At 33.6% G+C, this 18,504-nt stretch overlaps 1 protein-coding gene across 1 annotated transcript; it reads left to right on the top strand.

Annotated features, from left to right (window-relative positions):
• Window positions 1-3,520: 3,520 nt before the first annotated feature.
• LOC131041477 (trihelix transcription factor GTL1) lies at window positions 3,521-7,469 on the top strand. Its single transcript, XM_057974584.2, has 2 exons — window positions 3,521-4,397; window positions 5,319-7,469. Exons 1-2 carry the CDS (start codon window positions 3,988-3,990, stop codon window positions 6,997-6,999), a joined length of 2,091 nt encoding a protein of 696 aa, XP_057830567.2. The 5' UTR covers window positions 3,521-3,987; the 3' UTR covers window positions 7,000-7,469.
• Window positions 7,470-18,504: the final 11,035 nt, after the last annotated feature.

Below are 18,504 nucleotides of genomic sequence, written 5' to 3' on the forward strand. Positions count from 1 at the left end.
GGTGGCTACAAGACATCTCATATTGATGTTCATAACTGCCACCCCTAACTTTGTAGTTGATTTGGCATGCTTCTCACATGCATAGGCGTCTTTTGTCCTATTAGAAGACCGGCTTTATTTCAAGAAACGTCATTGAGCTGTAACATGCCTCCTAAAATTTCTCTGAAAATAGCAAGTATAACTTGTCCTATTGATATTGGAAAGTCCACAAAAGACATTTATATACGCTGAAAAATTCGTTATATCAAATATACAATGCAAACCAAAAGGAGATGATAATTCTACAAGACAAGTCCTTTATAATAAAGGAAAAAGATTGTTGAACACAAATTTATTGCTGTAGTGGAATCAATGTGGATCGGTTAAATCCTTGCACCTAAGAAGTATCATCGTGACATCACACAATGGTCTCTTCTGCAATTAAACTAAAAGCTTATTTCTGCAGGGCAACAATATTGTCAGAGAAAAAGTGGCAGACTGGCGAAAATAAATAGGTTCATGTTCAATACATAATGCTAATGTGATAAATGCACATAAATTCATAATTGTATTTTAAAAGATTATAAAGAGAAGGATGGTTCATTTAATCCTTCCATGTAATTCAAGTGGTCATCTATAAGAATTAGAATACAAATCAATTTGAGGCTCTATCTATTAGTTATTCAGCTGTTATAATCAGTACTGGATGGTGCATGAAATTTAATAAAGATTGTACATTCAGTTGTTGAAATATTAGTGGGTTTCTTTCGTTCACTTTTAATGAAATTTAAAAGTATATAAATTAATTCATTCATTAGAATAAAATTTAATTAAAAGTAAATAAAAAAATATGTTTTTATTTAAATATAAAAAATAAAAAATATATTAAAAAATATTAAAAATGATTTATACAGATTCATCATAAATTTCAGAATTATACAATGTTTTTTTACTAGATAAATAGGGAAAAACTCATGACCACATTAAAAGAATGTAATACAAAGAGTCATAAAAAGAACCAAGACATAAAGACTAGAAAGTAGACAACTAGTCTACACCACAACTATCAGGAAACATCAAAACCAATAAACAGCTTAGAGTAATCTATAAGGGCACGCCCCCATGCTCTTGCTTAGCTTATTTTGGCTAGCACCTGCTGCTCCACTTTTGGTGCAACAATTTGTGGAGCTGGTGATCCCATGCATAAAAAAATTGTGCTTATTTTTAAGCAGCCCTCTTAAATGACACTTTTAAATGAAATTTTTAATAATATTTTTTACATATAAAATTTAAAAGCAAAATTTAAGGCAAATAAAAAGGAAAGGAAAAAAATTTGGTGAAGCCACGTGTCATTTTTTTAATAAGCAGCTGCCCACAAAACTAAGAAAAGATTCCAATTTTTCCTTTCCCTGGGAACACTTTCACTACTTAAAATTAAGCAGAAAATACACTTAAGCAGCCCCGCCCCATGCGGACATGAGGTAAGAGTAACAAAACACAAAAGATAACCTACAGTATTAATTTTCAGTCCTTAATTACAAAGTTAAAGACTCGTCTCATATTGTCTTTTCCTTAACACTTCCCTACTTCCTCGTGTCTCTTAATTTTAGATCCAAAAACAATACCCATCACAACTCTCCTTATAATCTCATCTCTAACAATAATGAGTTTGTCCGAAACATTGTCCATGTAATTAAAAATATTTCACAAAGATGGGTTTATTTCACAAGACACAAACCCATCTTTGTGAAAATGAAAAAACAAATAAAAAATTGAAAGAAAGTATAATTTATATGAATGAATCTCTAGTAGTTTTCATGCAATAGAAAAAAATTGACACATGCTAATAAAAGATTATCAATTCTAACATTCATAAAACTTTTCTGGGCAGGATAAGATCTAGAGTCGACTTCGGGGTCTGGAATCTTGACTGGGTAGCTACGAAGGATGAATAATGGTGGTTGGTCAATCCATTCAGTCATATCTTTAACCATGTGTCATGCCGAAAAATATCTGTCCAGCTGGAGATTTGAACTTCATGATTAAAATATTTGATATGGAAAATAAATCATAGAGACATGAATACATATTATATTACCGTAGGGATGAAAAACATTGGATTTTATGCGGTGAAAGATGATATAACAGCTTAAAATCTGAGCCATCGAGCTGGATGTAAATGCGCTCCTTGGTGAAGATGTGAAAGTGATAAGTTCTTGAGGTCAAAAATGGGGGCTAGATGAAAGCATTTTCAATGGTTTTTTTGGTTGGTCGAGAAGCTTTCGAAGAGATATTTATACGCCAGACAAGGAAAGCCAGGTGGATGATATTTGTAAATGGTCCTTCTGTCCCCACACAGTTGTTTCTATCGTACAAGTCCCTTGAGTTTTCTATTACACTGTATCAAGATTCCAAGGAATTTATCATTTTAGGGTTTTCCACGCGTCTTGTAAAAACCAAAGGTAGTAACTTCTAAAATTTAAATAAGTTTATTGAAACAAATTTCTACCTCTATGACGTTAGCATGATATGTTTAGGACTCATGCATACAACCTTCTAAATAATAATAGAAAGTATTACAGGGATTTTCAGGAGTCAATATGTGGTCGAATTTTGTAAGGCTGTTTTTTATCTATGAGATTACGTTGTCGGAATCAAATTTACTATCATCATCTTCTGTGTTTTCTAACAAATTGACCGTCCAATCTACTTAAAATTTTAAAACATATTTACTAAAAATTTTGTTAAATAAAAAATAAAAAATTTCAAAGGGTTTTTTTTTCTTAAAAAAAAGAAATCAATATTTGATGGGATCTGTCAAGGCCCTATTTCATTCAGGCTTGATAAAGTGGGCGAAATCAAATTTGTGACCATCACCTTTGTTTATTAACAAAATAACCACCCAATCTAACTAGAATACTAAAATTTCAAAACTTCTTTATCTAAAATTTTATTAAATATAAAAAAAGATTTCAAAAGATGTTTTCTTAAAATGAAAGAATCAATATTTGGTAGGATCTACAAAATTTATCTTTCATCCATGTAGAAGAAAATCGAAAAAATCAGATTTATGACTGTTATCTATCTTTTTCTAACAAATTGACCATCCAATCTCCTAGAGAGCTGAGATTTCATGTTTATTAAAATAAGCTCTGATAATCAGGTTTATCCTAAATAAATGATAATTTAGGCTTTGTCTACAATATCTGATCTTAGAAGGAATAGTCAAATCATTACAGAATTTACTCGTGGTTTTCCAGGCAGAAACAAAATAGCAGACGGTGAACATAAATACCACTTTGTAAATATCAGCCTCTAACCCTAGTTAAAGTCGGCATGAGCTGGTAAATCCCTTTACCATGTACAGTCTACGGTGATTCTCTCTACAGGCATATTTAGAGTGTGCATTATGTATTATTATAGATTAAGAGGGATGGACAGAATATAAATAAATGTGTTGTTGCCTTATTAAGAAGTATTCATTTCTAACTTGTCCTGCTAGTGAACATAATACATGCGTGAACATCGTGGACCTTGGTGTGCTTTGAAGGGGTAAAGAATAAATCCAGCAGTTAAGCTAAAAGATTTTCGTTTGGGAGGGGTGAATCGTGCAGTAAATGACCTCAGTTGGGGTTTTATGTCGAATAAAGGAAAAAATTATTCTGACCATTATCCTTTGGCAGTTGTCTCTTTCTAGTATTAAAGTCCATAAGAGGGATATATTATTTCTTATGCCGCTGCTGATAGTTTATGGAGCTCCTTCCAGTGATTCATGATCATTATAGTTAGTATTCTTTTTCAGTCTCTGGGTATTTTCATCATAGGATAATTTGTCTCTTTCATTTTGTTTTCCTGGTTTTTTGAGCGCCTTAAAGAGTCTGCACTTTGATTTGCAAGTCCTCCAACAATGCCCACTGTCAACCTCTCATAATGGCAGGCAGTAAAAGAAATTGTGCCATAGCTTTTTAACTGTAGGTGGTGGGTTAAAGCAGAAAAATAAAAGTAAATATGCAATCTGGTATGGAGTATCATGGTTCTGCACCGGATCAGATTCAACAGTTTGTGGTTGGTAGAGGAGTAGTTCACATCCCTTCTCTGATGTTTGGTACCCTCAGTAACCCACATGGAAATTTTCCCTCACAAGCCAAGCAAGCGATCCAGCAGCAAGGTTTTCAAGCTTTTGATCCAGTAGAAAATCCCAATTGTTCTACTGCTAATATAAAACAAAAGATTCATGTTGCTCAAGAAGGATGTACAGATGAGGATGTTAGTGCAGTTGGAGATCCTGGTGACAAAAATTCAGAGGCCAACAGATGGCCACGGGAAGAAACTCTTGCACTCTTGAGAATTCGTGCAGACATGGATGCCAATTTGAAGGATTCAACTGTAAAAGGACCAGTCTGGGAAACGGTCTCCCGGTAATTAATCTATAGATCTCAAACACTTATTTCAAGAAGCTATATTTATGGATTAATTCTTACAACAATTGTTTTTCATATGGGTTTATGTTCTACTTCACTACTATAATGCATAATTTCTGCCTGTTGTACTTCTTCATTTTGGGTTGATTTAAAAAAAAAAAAGAAGATTATAGTATTTTAATGCTTGAATTATTAGTTCCAGAATGTTTTCTTTTTAACAGTAGCTGTTGTCAACCATGAATTGATTCCAATGCTAACAACGTTACCCATATCACGCTTTCATTCACATATCAGTGTTTAGAACTACAGTGACTGATTTCTGCTAGTCAGATCAAGAGTTGTTTAAAAAGGGATAATATAAGCTCTATCTGGACTACAAGAACAATTTCCATAAGCCATAACTTGAAATTGCTAGATTTGACACTATCTTGCTCACTCCATTGTAGTATTGCAAGAAGAAATGGAAACAGTTTTTGTGTTTGTACTACAGATATTTGAGAAAATTAGACATCACCGTAAATGAAATTGCATGTAGCCCAGTTTAGCTACATCTTTTATTGCGTCTTTGAATGATGGAAATACTTTGTATCCATGTCACTAACGCTTTGCACTTCAGAGATTTTATAAAGTCATACAATTTTTCTTCAATATTTCAGATTATTTCTATGATCCATCAAAGAATTAAATAAACTGAAACAGAGAATGAATTATAATGCTTTCAACCCCGTTTCAGCTTATTCATTTGTCGATAAAACGAAAATTCTAGGTGAATTATTATCATTTCTCTTGCAATCCTTGACTCCCAAATAACGAGTTTTTATCATTTAGAAAATCTTGATTTTAGGGTTACATCTGCATGAAATCTTCTGTTGTTTATACTAGACATATGATTGGCATTTTAACGTCATTGATGTGCAGTAAGCTTGCAGAGCTTGGATTCTACAGAAGCGCAAAAAAATGCAAGGAAAAATTCGAGAATGTGAACAAATACTACAAGAAGACCAAGGACGGAAGAATCAATAGACAGGATGGAAAAGCCTATAGATTCTGTAGTGAGCTTGAAGCTCTTCACGCAGCAACTTCAGCTAAAAACAGTGGTATTGACAATCCCATCAATGGTCTGGCTAGTAATGAAAATATAATCTACAACAAAAATAATCCTGGCAACTCTACTTCTGTACAGATAGAGGAAATTAGTAGACAAGCACAAAAAACAACCCTGCAAAGCTCTTCCGAAACAGGTTACAATAGTAGACAGAATATGTCATCCGATGACACTTCAGTCGAAAAACTGGGAGAACCCAATTCGGATGAACATGATAACGTGAAAAAGAGAAAGCGGAAGCAAAAAATGGGTACTATGAAGGCATTCCTTGAGAACATGGTACAACAAGTATTGGAGCACCAGGAGACTTTACAGCAGAAATTGTTGGAAGCAATAGAGAAAAGAGATGATGATAGGCTGAAAAGGGAAGAATCTTGGAAAAGGCAAGAAATGGCTAGATTAAACAGGCAAACTGAGCAACGTGCACAGGAGCATGCTCTTCAATCAAGTAGGGAGAAAGCGATTATTTCATTTTTGAACAAGTTTACAGGCGAAAATTTTAAGCTGGATCCTCAGGCAGTGGCAAAATCATCAGGTCCAAATGTTCAGGAAGATGGAAAGTACACAGATGTTAGGGAATCCAGTGACCCACGTTGTAAAAGATGGCCTAAATCTGAAGTATATGCTTTGATTCAATTGAGAAGTGAGATGGAACAAAGGTTCAAGGAATCAGGACCTAAGGTAGCATTATGGGAAGAAATTTCATCAGCAATGGCAATCATGGGTCTCAATAGAAGTGCAAAGAGATGCAAAGAAAAATGGGAGAATATCAACAAATACTTCAGGAAAACCAAAGGTAGCTTTAAAAAGAGGCCACTGAACACAAAGACATGTCCCTATTTCCACCAGTTGGACACATTGTATAGGAAAGGGCTTCTCCTATCTCCAGGAAATGCTAAGTTTGAGAATAACCTGGACAATCATAATTCCAATTCAGGGGCCTTAGCAAACATCCATAAGGATGATCATCAAGGAAAATCCAATGAAGTCCAGATTAATAACCAGGACTCAGGACTATTAAGCATAATTCCTTCACCCAACCAAGCATCAATACCAACAACTAATACTGCTAGTGAGTCAATGGAGTTTCTAGCTCAGAAGAAAATGAAATGGAACAATAATTTCATTGATACAATGGACAATCAAACAGCTGCCTTGAAGTCAAGACCTGTTGATGAGTTTTCTCTTAGCAATATGAGAAACACTCATAGTAGGAGATTCAAGATGGATGGTCTAGATAAGGATAATTCAAGAAGGCCACAGATTCAACAACACATATTTTTCAATGGGTTTGACAGAAGAGACCAAGAAGGAGACCTCACAGACCTTGAAGGAAACCATCAGCAGCACCAACAACAAAAGATTCAGATAAATCAAGTCCTTCAACCCGCAGAAGAACAGCATTCACATGCCAATGTTTCACAATCTGCATTGATGGCATTGGTTCATAAACTGTCTGCCAGTTATCCCATCTGTCCTCCTGCCACAGAGTAACCCAACCTACTCAATACCACTTAAACTTGCAACAGTTCCACATGTTGGGAGCATCATCACTATGTATGGAAACTGCCATGTCATGCATAGATCTATAAACAGAAGAAAAAGCAATTATTCCACTGTAGAAGAGCTTAGAATCTTAATCAAGGACACTGCAATGGAAAACCAAAAAAACCCAGTACCCACTCTATGCCTCTCCTTTATAATAGCACATTAGTTTCTAGCTGGAGTCTGCAATAGGACATTGAGAGTAGGAACTATATTGTCTTTCAATATAAGGATATGATTTCTTGTGTGTATTTTGATACACTGTAATCTTTTCTCGTTTTATTTGGTTAAGATATGTGTAGTATTATCTATGCTGCTCTCTTCAGTATGATCGGCAGGCGATGAGTTCAAAAGTATTGGTCTTGAATCCATGATTATAGCTTTGGAATACAATAAAATTTCAATGATTTTATCTATAATCTCTTCGTTTTTCCTATTCAGGGATGGCCTCAACTTCTGTGTAGTTAATTTGAGATACAAAACATAGACCTGTGAGTCACTGGAATTTTTTATTTTTTAACGTTGAAGATTAGGTTTAAAATGGCATATCATAATAGCTCATCGTCGAAGAACTGATCAAGTGCAGGCCCCAGGACTTTCTGCACAGGCAGCAGTACATGCACTCGTGCAGTAGTGACGTCATCTGACAGAGCTGTTGCGACCAGTGCTCGAGATTGGTTTTTTGGGTATTGAAGCCCGGAATCTATATTTTCCTGAAAACACCACTTAGGATAAAAACGGGAGCAAGGTTAATATAAATTTGCAATAAGAAAAAAATATCCCATTAAATGTTAAAAATATGTCAATTATTTATTTATTTATTGATTTATTTATTGATTTATTTATTTATTAGTAATGTTAGAGTGTATATAGTTATATTTTAGTGTGGAGGTTGGCAAATAAGTTGATATATTTTTAATATCTCTAACAATCAATTGTGTAAATTGATGTATTTCATTGTATAAGTTGACAAGTAATATGATTTGTATCTGATTTTATTTTAACAATCTCAAGCATTTGACCTTGATTAGTTATCCTACTCGTTCTTTATCCCATGTCAAATTTGCAAGCCCAAAACTTGACTTGAATTAGATTCACACTTGTAAAAGTAACTAGTGAACATTTAAATTCAAATTTCAAGTTGGACCAACACTAGATCCCCCTAACTAGTCAATACGAGATGGCTAAAGTACAAAATATTTCAAATTGTGTGCTAGGGAATTGTACAGAAGAACAAACTCTATTGTATTATGATTATCTAGTCCACCTAGTATAGGGAAGCTCTATTATGCATTGCATTATCACCAAGTTATGAAATTAACATTTTGTAGCACTATATGCATATTGCATGACTTTAACTATTATCTTAAATCATAGTTACATATCATTGAGTCAATAATGTGGGCTTGTGCAAATGTGAACATTCCTAACCTAGCATGCTTACTAAGTGTGTTTATTGGTGCCACCTCTTTGTAGACATAGGCTCAAAACATTAAGGTTAATAAATTCAAAGGCATCAAAACTAGCAAAGTTCAAATACATGGTTCGTGATTTAATTTAGGTGCACAAGAGTAATATATAGTCACAAAGGTTAGTTCCATAGTCATGGAAGCAAACTAGAGAATTAGATACTAAATTCCATTATCAACGTGCATTTTGGTGATAGACCATAAGTTTCTACCATATTGATGAGTCACTTAGAGAATCTTGCAAATTGAAATATTTATTGAAACTAAAGCTAATTACCTTTATTTTATTTATTTAAACTATGTGCATACATAAGTTGTGTTACTACTTGCTCTTTATCATAAGATAGATTGTTTATTCATTGTAGAATAATTAATGTACCTTCCAAATATTTATGTTAGATGTGTTATTTTCCCTTGGATAAATTTGAAAAATTCACATTTGATGCCCTCAAGGTTTAGACTTTAGGATTTATTGTTTCTACATTTAAAATCTATTTGGGGTTTCTATTTACATTAGTTGTTATATATTCTTGCCTCACCCACCCATAATTATTTTATTTATTTATCTGAGGGTTTCACCTTTTGGTTTGTCATTCTTCATTAGAATTTTGCATCTAATATTTCTAATTGTGCAACCCTTATGTTAGATTTGATAAGGATTTTGATCCACCCTTTATCATTTTTCAATCATATATTTTAACTAGGGCTTTTACCTTCATTTCTAGTTAGTCATCCTTGATGATTCAATTAGTTAATTTCAAATTGTATCATTGTAAATTATCGTCAAGTCGATTTACACCTCATGTTTATATCCCTACTTTAGTGCATCTCCCCTTCATCTCCTATCTGGGTTCGTTTAGTGCCTTGACTCTAGTTTTTATGCCTCATACACCTACCAAGTGACTCCCCAATAAGGTGTCCTCCTCCCTTGGCCCAAAAAGTAGTCCTTAATTAAGGAGGACTAGGGAGCTAGCGCCTTGGTCCTGGACCAGAGTGCCCAACACCCTAGTTCTCCTCTTTGGGCCCCAATTTTCAAGGAGGGGGTGAGACCTACTTCTCCAGTAGGAAAATAAATTCATGGCTCAATATGACTATTGGAGGTCGGCCTAATTAGTAAATTGGCCGAGATCATAATATTTAAAGACATTAATCAATTCATTTCAATCCTAAGACTCCAAGCATTTGACCTAAAGCAATCAAACATTGAAGTGTTCATCATCAAGCATCTCTGGAGGTCTTCAAGGCTGTATTTCCTTCATTCAATCATTGTGGAGAAAATTACATCATTCATATGCAAGCACGTGTGTGTGATTAAGGTTTTGTCATCTTCATGCCATTTCATACAACATATGTGGTTATATTCAAGAAGCAAAGCATCATTATCAATCATTGTAGATATGAGGTATATCTTTCCATTGTTTATTTCAGTATTTGCAATATTTCATTCAAGGTTAATTCCTAAATCGAGGTTTGACTTAAGATAACCCTTATTCCAACATATTTATAATGGATTCCCAATTATATTTACTTTTAGTGACTATACATACATGTCTTATTGATTTTAATATTTTCCTATATTATGCACAACATTTGGTCCTTCTACCCTTGATGCTCTTACATCTTTTATGTTATGGATGAGGATGACATCTCTATAAATATTTTTTTCATCATACATACATGCAATATGTTTCATGGATTTTATCAAACTTTGATAGGAATGAATGCTTGTTTTGTAAAAAAATGATACATATGTAGGATCGACCACCCACCCTAGATTTATACTCATTTTATTTTTCAAAACAAGCACCCATTTCAATTTAGATTTGCTCGTATCCATTTTTAAATGGGTACTCATTTCTATTTATGTTGTATTCTCACTCCTTTATGAAATGAGTATGCATTTCATAAAATTGGTAATCTCGCTACCCAACCCTTAGTATCTAGAGAAAAAATTGACTTTGGTGATATTGTTGACTTTTTAAAAATTATTTATGAAATTAAATCTCATTATGGATGATGGTGTCTTTTTTTTTTATTATGTAACTTTTATTTATTATTGGACACATTTTTCTACTTTAATTAATTTATGAGCAAATTGGTCTAGAAATTTGAAATGTCAAGTTTTCATATTTTCTAATAAATTTTATTTTTTTGAGTTTCTTTTTAAGAAAATTGTATTTTATAAATCTTCACACAATTCTTTACATAGTGGAAAGAATTAAAAATATATTTTTAGATCAAATTATGTTCATTATACATGAGGGGTTTTCAAAAATAATAATTAAAGAAAACAAAAAATTAATAAAATAATGTATTTGAAAACATATATAAAAATATCCTCATCAAACATCACTATAATACACATCTTTATCAAAAGGGAATTGGAAAAATATTTATATTTAGGTCAAATTATAGTGGTGGTACACGTGCATCTGGGTATTAGAATAAATTACATATTTGAAAACTAGACTCAAAATAATAAATTTCATATTACTAAATAAATTTAAGATTATATGTGTAATTGCTCATATTTTCACTCCAATTTAGAAAAAAATGTTTTTTTAGGAAAATTTTCACTTTTTCTTGACAAAAGAATGGACCCAACTTGCATTTACCCTAGTGTTCTTCCTTCTCTTGAATATGCTCATTCCATTTCTTGATGAGATTAATCTTTATCATATGGTATTTCTATGGCTAATGATAGTGATGTACACAATCTAATTTTATCTTTTACCACTTATCCCTCATTACATGGTGATAACACTGTAGCTTCACTAGCTATATATGATGATGTTTAGGCTTGTGATGCTACATTTATATATGTCACAATAATTATATTTCTATAGCTTTGGACTCATATTCCTTTAATGGTGGACCTTATGAGGATCTTAAGATATTGGAGCTACATTCTTTCATACACAATAATGATGTTCTTTCTATTTATGGTTCATTTACATATCATGTAAACTCTATAGATAATGTGTTGGTATTTTGGTATGGTTTTGTCATTGATGTCAACACCTACTAAACACTTATCAACTCTGGCACTTTGGAGATCTAGCAACATTCACCGGCAAGCAAGTGACTAATGCACAGTCACCAATATATGGTACACCGATAGAATACAGTGATCACCGACACTTGGAATGGCACGGAAAATACTTGGTAAGGTCGAACACATTGTCTAGACATCCTATCTTGGAGATTTGTTTATCAGCATATTCATATTTGCATATTTTCTTTTACCGGCAAATAGGTCCAGGGTTATCTAGGGTTACACCGGGAGGTTTAACTTTTCCAGATCAGCATGGCACGCTATGGAGATGATTAATTAATGTTGTAAATGCATTGTGCCGACATTTTCAATCAGTTATTGCATCAGATATTGTATTGTTTGTAAAATGATTTTATTGTAATATCTTGTAGAGCTGACCTACTAAAATTGGTCTTAGGTTATGGTATAAATGTAAGATCGAATGTGGAATACAAAGAAGGTTGTGTGTGAAGGTATATGCGAGATTAAGTAGAGCTATACACGAAGACATCATTTGAAGGTAAAGCTAGGGTTTTATAAAAGCATATCAGCATTACACTGATACTGAATCCAGCATATGAAGATGTTATTTTAAGCAGTACATTCTTATTGGATTTAACCATCCAATTGTAGTCAGTGTGACTCCCATTTGTGTTTGAGCAGTGAGCTCGAGGCACTTGGCCTCTCTGCATGTGCAGACCCCTTTTATGTACACTTACTATCTACAGTAGTATCATCTGATTGTGGGTAACGTTTCCCACCGTGGTTTTTCCCCTTATAGGGTTTCCACGTACAAATATTGGTGTTATGTGTTGTGGATGACTTTGTCTTTTGATTTCATACATTAATTTTTACCAGTATTGCATTTATCAGTTAATTTGTTTCACCGGTATCACAGACTGTTTCACCAGTATTAAATAGTAATTTGTTTAATTGGTTTGTGGTTTAATATTATAAGACAACTGATTCACCGCCCCCTCTTAGTTGTCCCCAGGACCTAACAATTGGTATCAGAGCCTATTCCTCTTTTTGCAGAAGCTTAACAGCTTGAGGAGATCCAATGTCTAGCAATTATTTCAGGAAGGACAATCCTAAACTTGATGGAACCAACTATGGGATATGGAATATTAGAATGGAGACACATTTGAACTGTATTGGAAAAGATATCTAGGAGGTTACAAAGAATGGCTATACTACTTCTTCTACAAGCCAACCTAATCCACCAAATCTGGCTAAAGATGAAGAAAATGATTGCAAGGCAAGAGAAGCACTTCTGAGCACATTATCAGATCAACAAATCATGGGACTATCAGATAAGTCTACTGCTAAAGCTATTTGGGATCATTTGGAAACATTAAATGAAGGAGATTCCACAATCAAAATTGCAAAACTTGAAAGCTTCTGGGTCAGGTATGAAAGTCTGAAAATGGAAGAGGATGAAAGAATTTCTGCTTTTATGGAAAGAGTAAATGAAATTGTTTTGGGTATAAAATGTTGTGGAGGAACCTTAAGTGAAGATGAAATTGTTTCAAAAGTTTTAAGAGGATTTCCATCGGCATACAAAATGAAGGTTACTGCGATAAATGAACTTAGAACAATGCCTAACACATCAGTAACTAAAGATACATTGATTGGAAAACTATCAGCCTTTGAAATTGAGGAATTTGGTCCTGTTACTACCATAAAGACAGATTTAGCTTTCAAAGCATCAACATCATCTGCATCATCATTTGAAAAATCTGATTGGAAAGCCTTTTATGCAAGAGAACTTGAGGAAAGCAGGAGAGAAAATGAAGAACTTGAAGAACTTGAAGCACTATTTGCAAGAAAAATGCCTAAAGGTCCAGTTGGAAGTAAGTATGAAGGTAAAGCACCCTTTAAATGTTTTAACTGCAATAAGATTGGTCATATGGCTTCAAGATGCCTTGATAGACATGCTAGGTTAAGAGAAGAAGCTAGAAGGACATACAAGCCTAATCCTGAATATCAGAGATACAAATTCAAGAAAAATAAGGACAAATCTTGTTATGTTGCTGATGAAGGAGTGACTGATGATTCTGATGAGGATCCGACAGACAATGGATGGGTTTTTGTTGCTATAATAGAAGATCAATTGGCACCCGCAGTGCAACCGGTATAATAGGCCTTGGTAGCAAAAATTGAGGTAAAAGATGAATGGGTCATTGATTCAGGATGCTCACATCACATGACTGGTGACAAAAGCAAATTCTTGAACTTTCAAGAATATAATGGAGGTCTAGTAAGATTTGGAGATGACAAATCTTGTTCAATTAAAGGTAAGGGTTCAATATCTCTTGATGGTAAGCATAACACTGACAATGTTTACTATGTTGAAGATTTAAAGCATAATCATTTGAGTGTTGGTCAATTAGTTGAGAAAGGATTTCAGTTATAGTTCAAAAATGGTAAATGCAAAATTATGAACAGAATTGGTTTGGAAATTGCAACTGGTAATCAGACTAGAGGTAATATCTTTCATTTGAATAATAGTGAAAAGACAGGTTTGATTGCACACATTGATGAAAGTTGGTTATGGCATAAGAGACTCTGTCATGTAAACTTTGATTGCATAGTAAAAATCAGTACTACTAAGGCAGTTAGAGATTTACCTAAAATTATCAAACCTCACAACACAGTATGTAAGGAATGTCAATTTGGAAAATGGGTTAGAGCTAGTTTCAAAAGTATTCCAGAGAAATCAAATAATGCTCTTGACTTAATTCATACTGATTTATGTGGTCCAACTAGAACTAAAATCTTACAAGGTGATAGATATTCCATGCTAATCATTGATGACTATTCTAGAATGTGTTGGGTTACTTTTCTTAGAGAAAAATCAGAAGCACTTGGGAAGTTCAAACTATTCAAAGCAATGGTTGAAAATGAAACCGGTAAGAAAATCAAATGTTTAAGATCAGATCAAGGAGGTGAATTCACATATAAGAAATTCAATGCATTCTGTGAAGTGAATGGAATCAGAAGACAGCTATCAACACCTCAAACACCACAGCATAATGGAGTTATTGAAAGGAAAAATAGAACTATCTTGGATGCAGCAAGAAGTATGTTATCAGAAGAAAACTTACCACATGTATATTGGAGAGAGCTAGTAAGTATAGCGGTCTATACATTCAACAAAGTTCACATCAAAGGTGAAACCGGTAAGACCCCTCATGAACTATGGTTTGGTATTACTCCTACTCTTAAATATTTTAGAATTTTTGGAAGTAAATGCTATATTAGAAGAGATGAGTATATTGGAAAATTTGATCCTAGAAGTGATAAAGGAATATTTCTTGGTTATTCATCTAAGAGAAAAGCATATAGATGTTTTAACAAAAGATTAAAGAAAATTGTTGAAACCACAAATGTAAAGATTGATGAACAATTCAGAGGTACTTCAAGGTATATGGATTTTGAACCGGCAATAGAAATTCTGTCAAATGAATCTACACTGAACCCACTAGTACAGAATGAAATTCTAGTTACACCAGTATCATCTAAAAATTCCACAGTAACTGAGGAACAACAGCAAACAAAGACACCTCAATATGTAAGATTGAATCATTCTGAAGATCAAATAATTGGAAACAAATATAGAGGAGTTATGACAAGGGGAAGATTGGCAAATGAAGAGGTATGTGTTATTTCTCAAATTGAACCATCATCAATTAATGAGGCATGTGAAGATAAATTCTGGATTAAAGCTATGGAAGAAGAATTAGAATAGATTGAGAAGAATAACACTTGGACATTAGTTCCCCGGCCTAAAGATAAAAATGTTATTGGAACCAAATGGGTTTTTAGAAACAAACTTAATGAAGATGGTAAAATAATCCGAAATAAAGAAAGACTAGTGTGTAAGGGATATTCTCAAAAAGAAGGAATTGATTATAATGAAACCTTTGCATCAATAGCTAGAATTGAGGCAGTAAAATTATTTTTGGCTTTTGCAGCTCATAAGAACTACAAAGTATATCAGATGGATATTAAATGTGCATCTTGAATGGAATTCTTGAAGAAGAGGTTTACATTGAACAACCTGATGGATTTTCTTTAACAGAAGACAAAGATATGATTTGTAGGTTAAAGAAAGCTTTGTATGGGTTAAAGCAAGCTCCAAGAGCTTAGTATGCAAGATTAGATAAGTATCTTTTGGAGATTGGTTTTTCTAAAGGTAATGCAGACAGTAATTTATACTATAAAGTAACTAATGATGACATCTTGGTTATAGAAGTTTTTGTTGATGATATAATCTTTGGAGGAGAAGATGGTTTATGTAAAGATTTTTCTATCAAAATGCAGCAAGAATTTGAAATGTCTATGATAGGAGAAGTAAAATTATTTTTAGGATTGCAGATCTCTCAGTCTTACAGTGGTATATTCTTGAGTCAATCAAAGTACTTAAAAGAGCTACTAAAGAAATTTGGGATGGAGAACTCTAAACCGGTAAGTACACCTATGACTACAAATGACAAATTATCAATAAGAGATGAGTCAACACCTATTAATCCAACTAGGTACAAATATATGATAGGAGGTTTACTGTATTTAACACAAACAAGACCAAATATTATGAATGCATTATGTATTGTTTCAAGATTTCAAAGTAATCCTAGGGAAAATCATCAATCAGTAGTGAAAAGGATTTTCCAGTACTTACAAGGCACTACAAATCTTGGATTATGCTATCCTAGGGATGACAACTTTGAATTATGTGCATATATAGATGCAAATTGGGCAGGAGATGTAGATTACAGGAAAAGCACCACCGACGGAGCATTTTTCCTTGGTAACAGATTAATTTCTTGGTTAAGTAAGAAACAGAGTTGCACATCTTTATCAATAGTAGAATTAGAATATATTGCAGCAACAACAAACTGTACACAGGTATTATGGCTTAAACAAATGTTAAAAGACATTAAGGTGAATTGCAAGGAACCTATAACTATCTATTGTGATAACACTGCAGCAATTTATATATCAAAGAATCTGGTACTACATTCTAAAACTAAACATGTTTCTATCAAGCTGAACTTTCTGAAAGAAAATGTTGAAGCAAAACAAGTCAAACTGGTTTATGTGAACACTAAAGAGCAGATTGCAAATATTTTCACTAAACCTCTACCTAAGGAGACTTTTGAAAATCTAAGAGAACAACTTGGGGTCATACCCCCACCAGTAGATACTTAGAAAGTTGATGTCTATCATCAACCGACATAATTAATAGAGATATATTCTTAATTTAGCTTTGATGAGGAAGCAACTTCTCAGGGGGAGTAGTTGGTATATTGAAATTAGTTGGTATTTTGTATATGAAACTAACAAATGGTATTTTGTTGTAACTTTGGCATTTGATGTCAAAGGGGGAGAGATTGGTATGGAAAAACATAGAAAGAGGCACAAAAAGATACATGTTACTCCTAGGGGGGGAGATTGTTTATTTTGGTTTTTGAACTCAGTAATGATCTTTTTGGGAGATTGTTGGTTTTTGGTATTTGGCATTTCTGTTTTGGCACTTTGATGGTTTTTCCATCTTGTGTTGCCATCAATGCCAAAGGGGGAGATTGTTGGTATTTTGGTATGGTTTTGTCATTTATGTCAACACCTACTAAACACTTATCAACTATAGCACTTTGGAGATCTAGCAACATTCACTGGCAAGCAAGTGACTAATGCACAGTCACTGGTATATGGTACATCGGCAGGATACAGTGATCACCGACACTTGGAATGGCATGGAAAATACTTGGTAATGTCGAAGACATCATTTGGACATCCTATCTTGGAGAGTTGTTTATCAGCATATTCATATTTGCATATTTTCTTTTACCAGAAAATAGGTCTAGGGTTATCTAGGGTTACACCGGTAGGTTTAACTTTTCCAGATCAGCATGGCATGCTATGGAGATGATTAATTAATGTTGTAAATGCATTGAGCCAACATGTTCAGTCGGTTATTGCATCGGATATTGTATTGTTTGTAAAATGATTTTATTGCAATATCTTGTAGAGCCGACCTACTAAAATTGGTCTTAGGTTATGGTATAAATGTAAGATCGAATGTGGAATGCAAAGAAGGTTGTGTATGAAGTTATATGCGAGATTAAGCAGAGCTATACACAAAGACATCATTTGAAGGTAAAGCTAGGGTTTTGTAAAAGCATATCAACATTACACCGGTACTGAATCCAGCATATGAAGATGCTATTTTAAGCAGTACATTCTTATTGGATTTAACCATCCAATTGTAGTTAGTGTGACTCCCATTTGTGTTTGAGCAGTGAGCTCTAGGCGCTTGGCCTTTCTGCATGTGCAGACCCCATTTATGTACACTTACTATCTATAGTAGTATCATTTGATTGTGGGTAAGGTTTCCCACTGTGGTTTTTCCCCTTACAGGGTTTCCACGTACAAATATTGGTGTTATGTGTTGTGGATGACTTTGTCTTTTGATTTCATGGATTAATCTTTACTGGTATTGCATTTATCAATTAATTTGTTTCACTGGTATCACAGACTGTTTCACCAGTATTAAACAATAATTTGTTTAATTGGTTTTTGGTTTAATATTATAAGACAACTGATTCACCCCCTCCCCCTTTCTCAGTTGTCCCCAGGACCTAACATAATGATGATTAATTTTCTTCTATCTTAGAGTACTTTTCCTTATTAGTATAAGTAATTCATTATTGTTATTCCTCCGATGTAATGGTTGATAGTGTCTCGAGCTATCTTTTTGTATTATATCTAGATATTTTACTTCATGTGATATTCTTATAACTACTAAGCATATTATTTCTGCATATCATGATATATTTTACTTTTGTATCTATGTTTTTTCATACGCACATGCCTCTATTGCTAAATATTTATTTTGGTAGCCTAGTGATGTCCTTGTTAATGTTTGTCCTCTTGATAAGGTTATTC

This window comes from Cryptomeria japonica, chromosome 7 (genome assembly GCF_030272615.1).
Source record: "Cryptomeria japonica chromosome 7, Sugi_1.0, whole genome shotgun sequence".
In the NCBI taxonomy this organism is placed as follows: Eukaryota; Viridiplantae; Streptophyta; class Pinopsida; order Cupressales; family Cupressaceae; genus Cryptomeria; species Cryptomeria japonica.

What these genes read in the sequence shown, in the direction of transcription:
- LOC131041477 (XM_057974584.2), top strand. Translation starts at nt 3,988, where the DNA reads ATGCAATCTGGTATGGAGTATCATGGTTCTGCACCGGATCAGATTCAA. An exon ending in GTCTGGGAAACGGTCTCCCG is followed by an intron (nt 4,398 to 5,318) that starts GTAATTAATCTA and finishes ATTGATGTGCAG; the next exon opens with TAAGCTTGCAGAGCTTGGAT.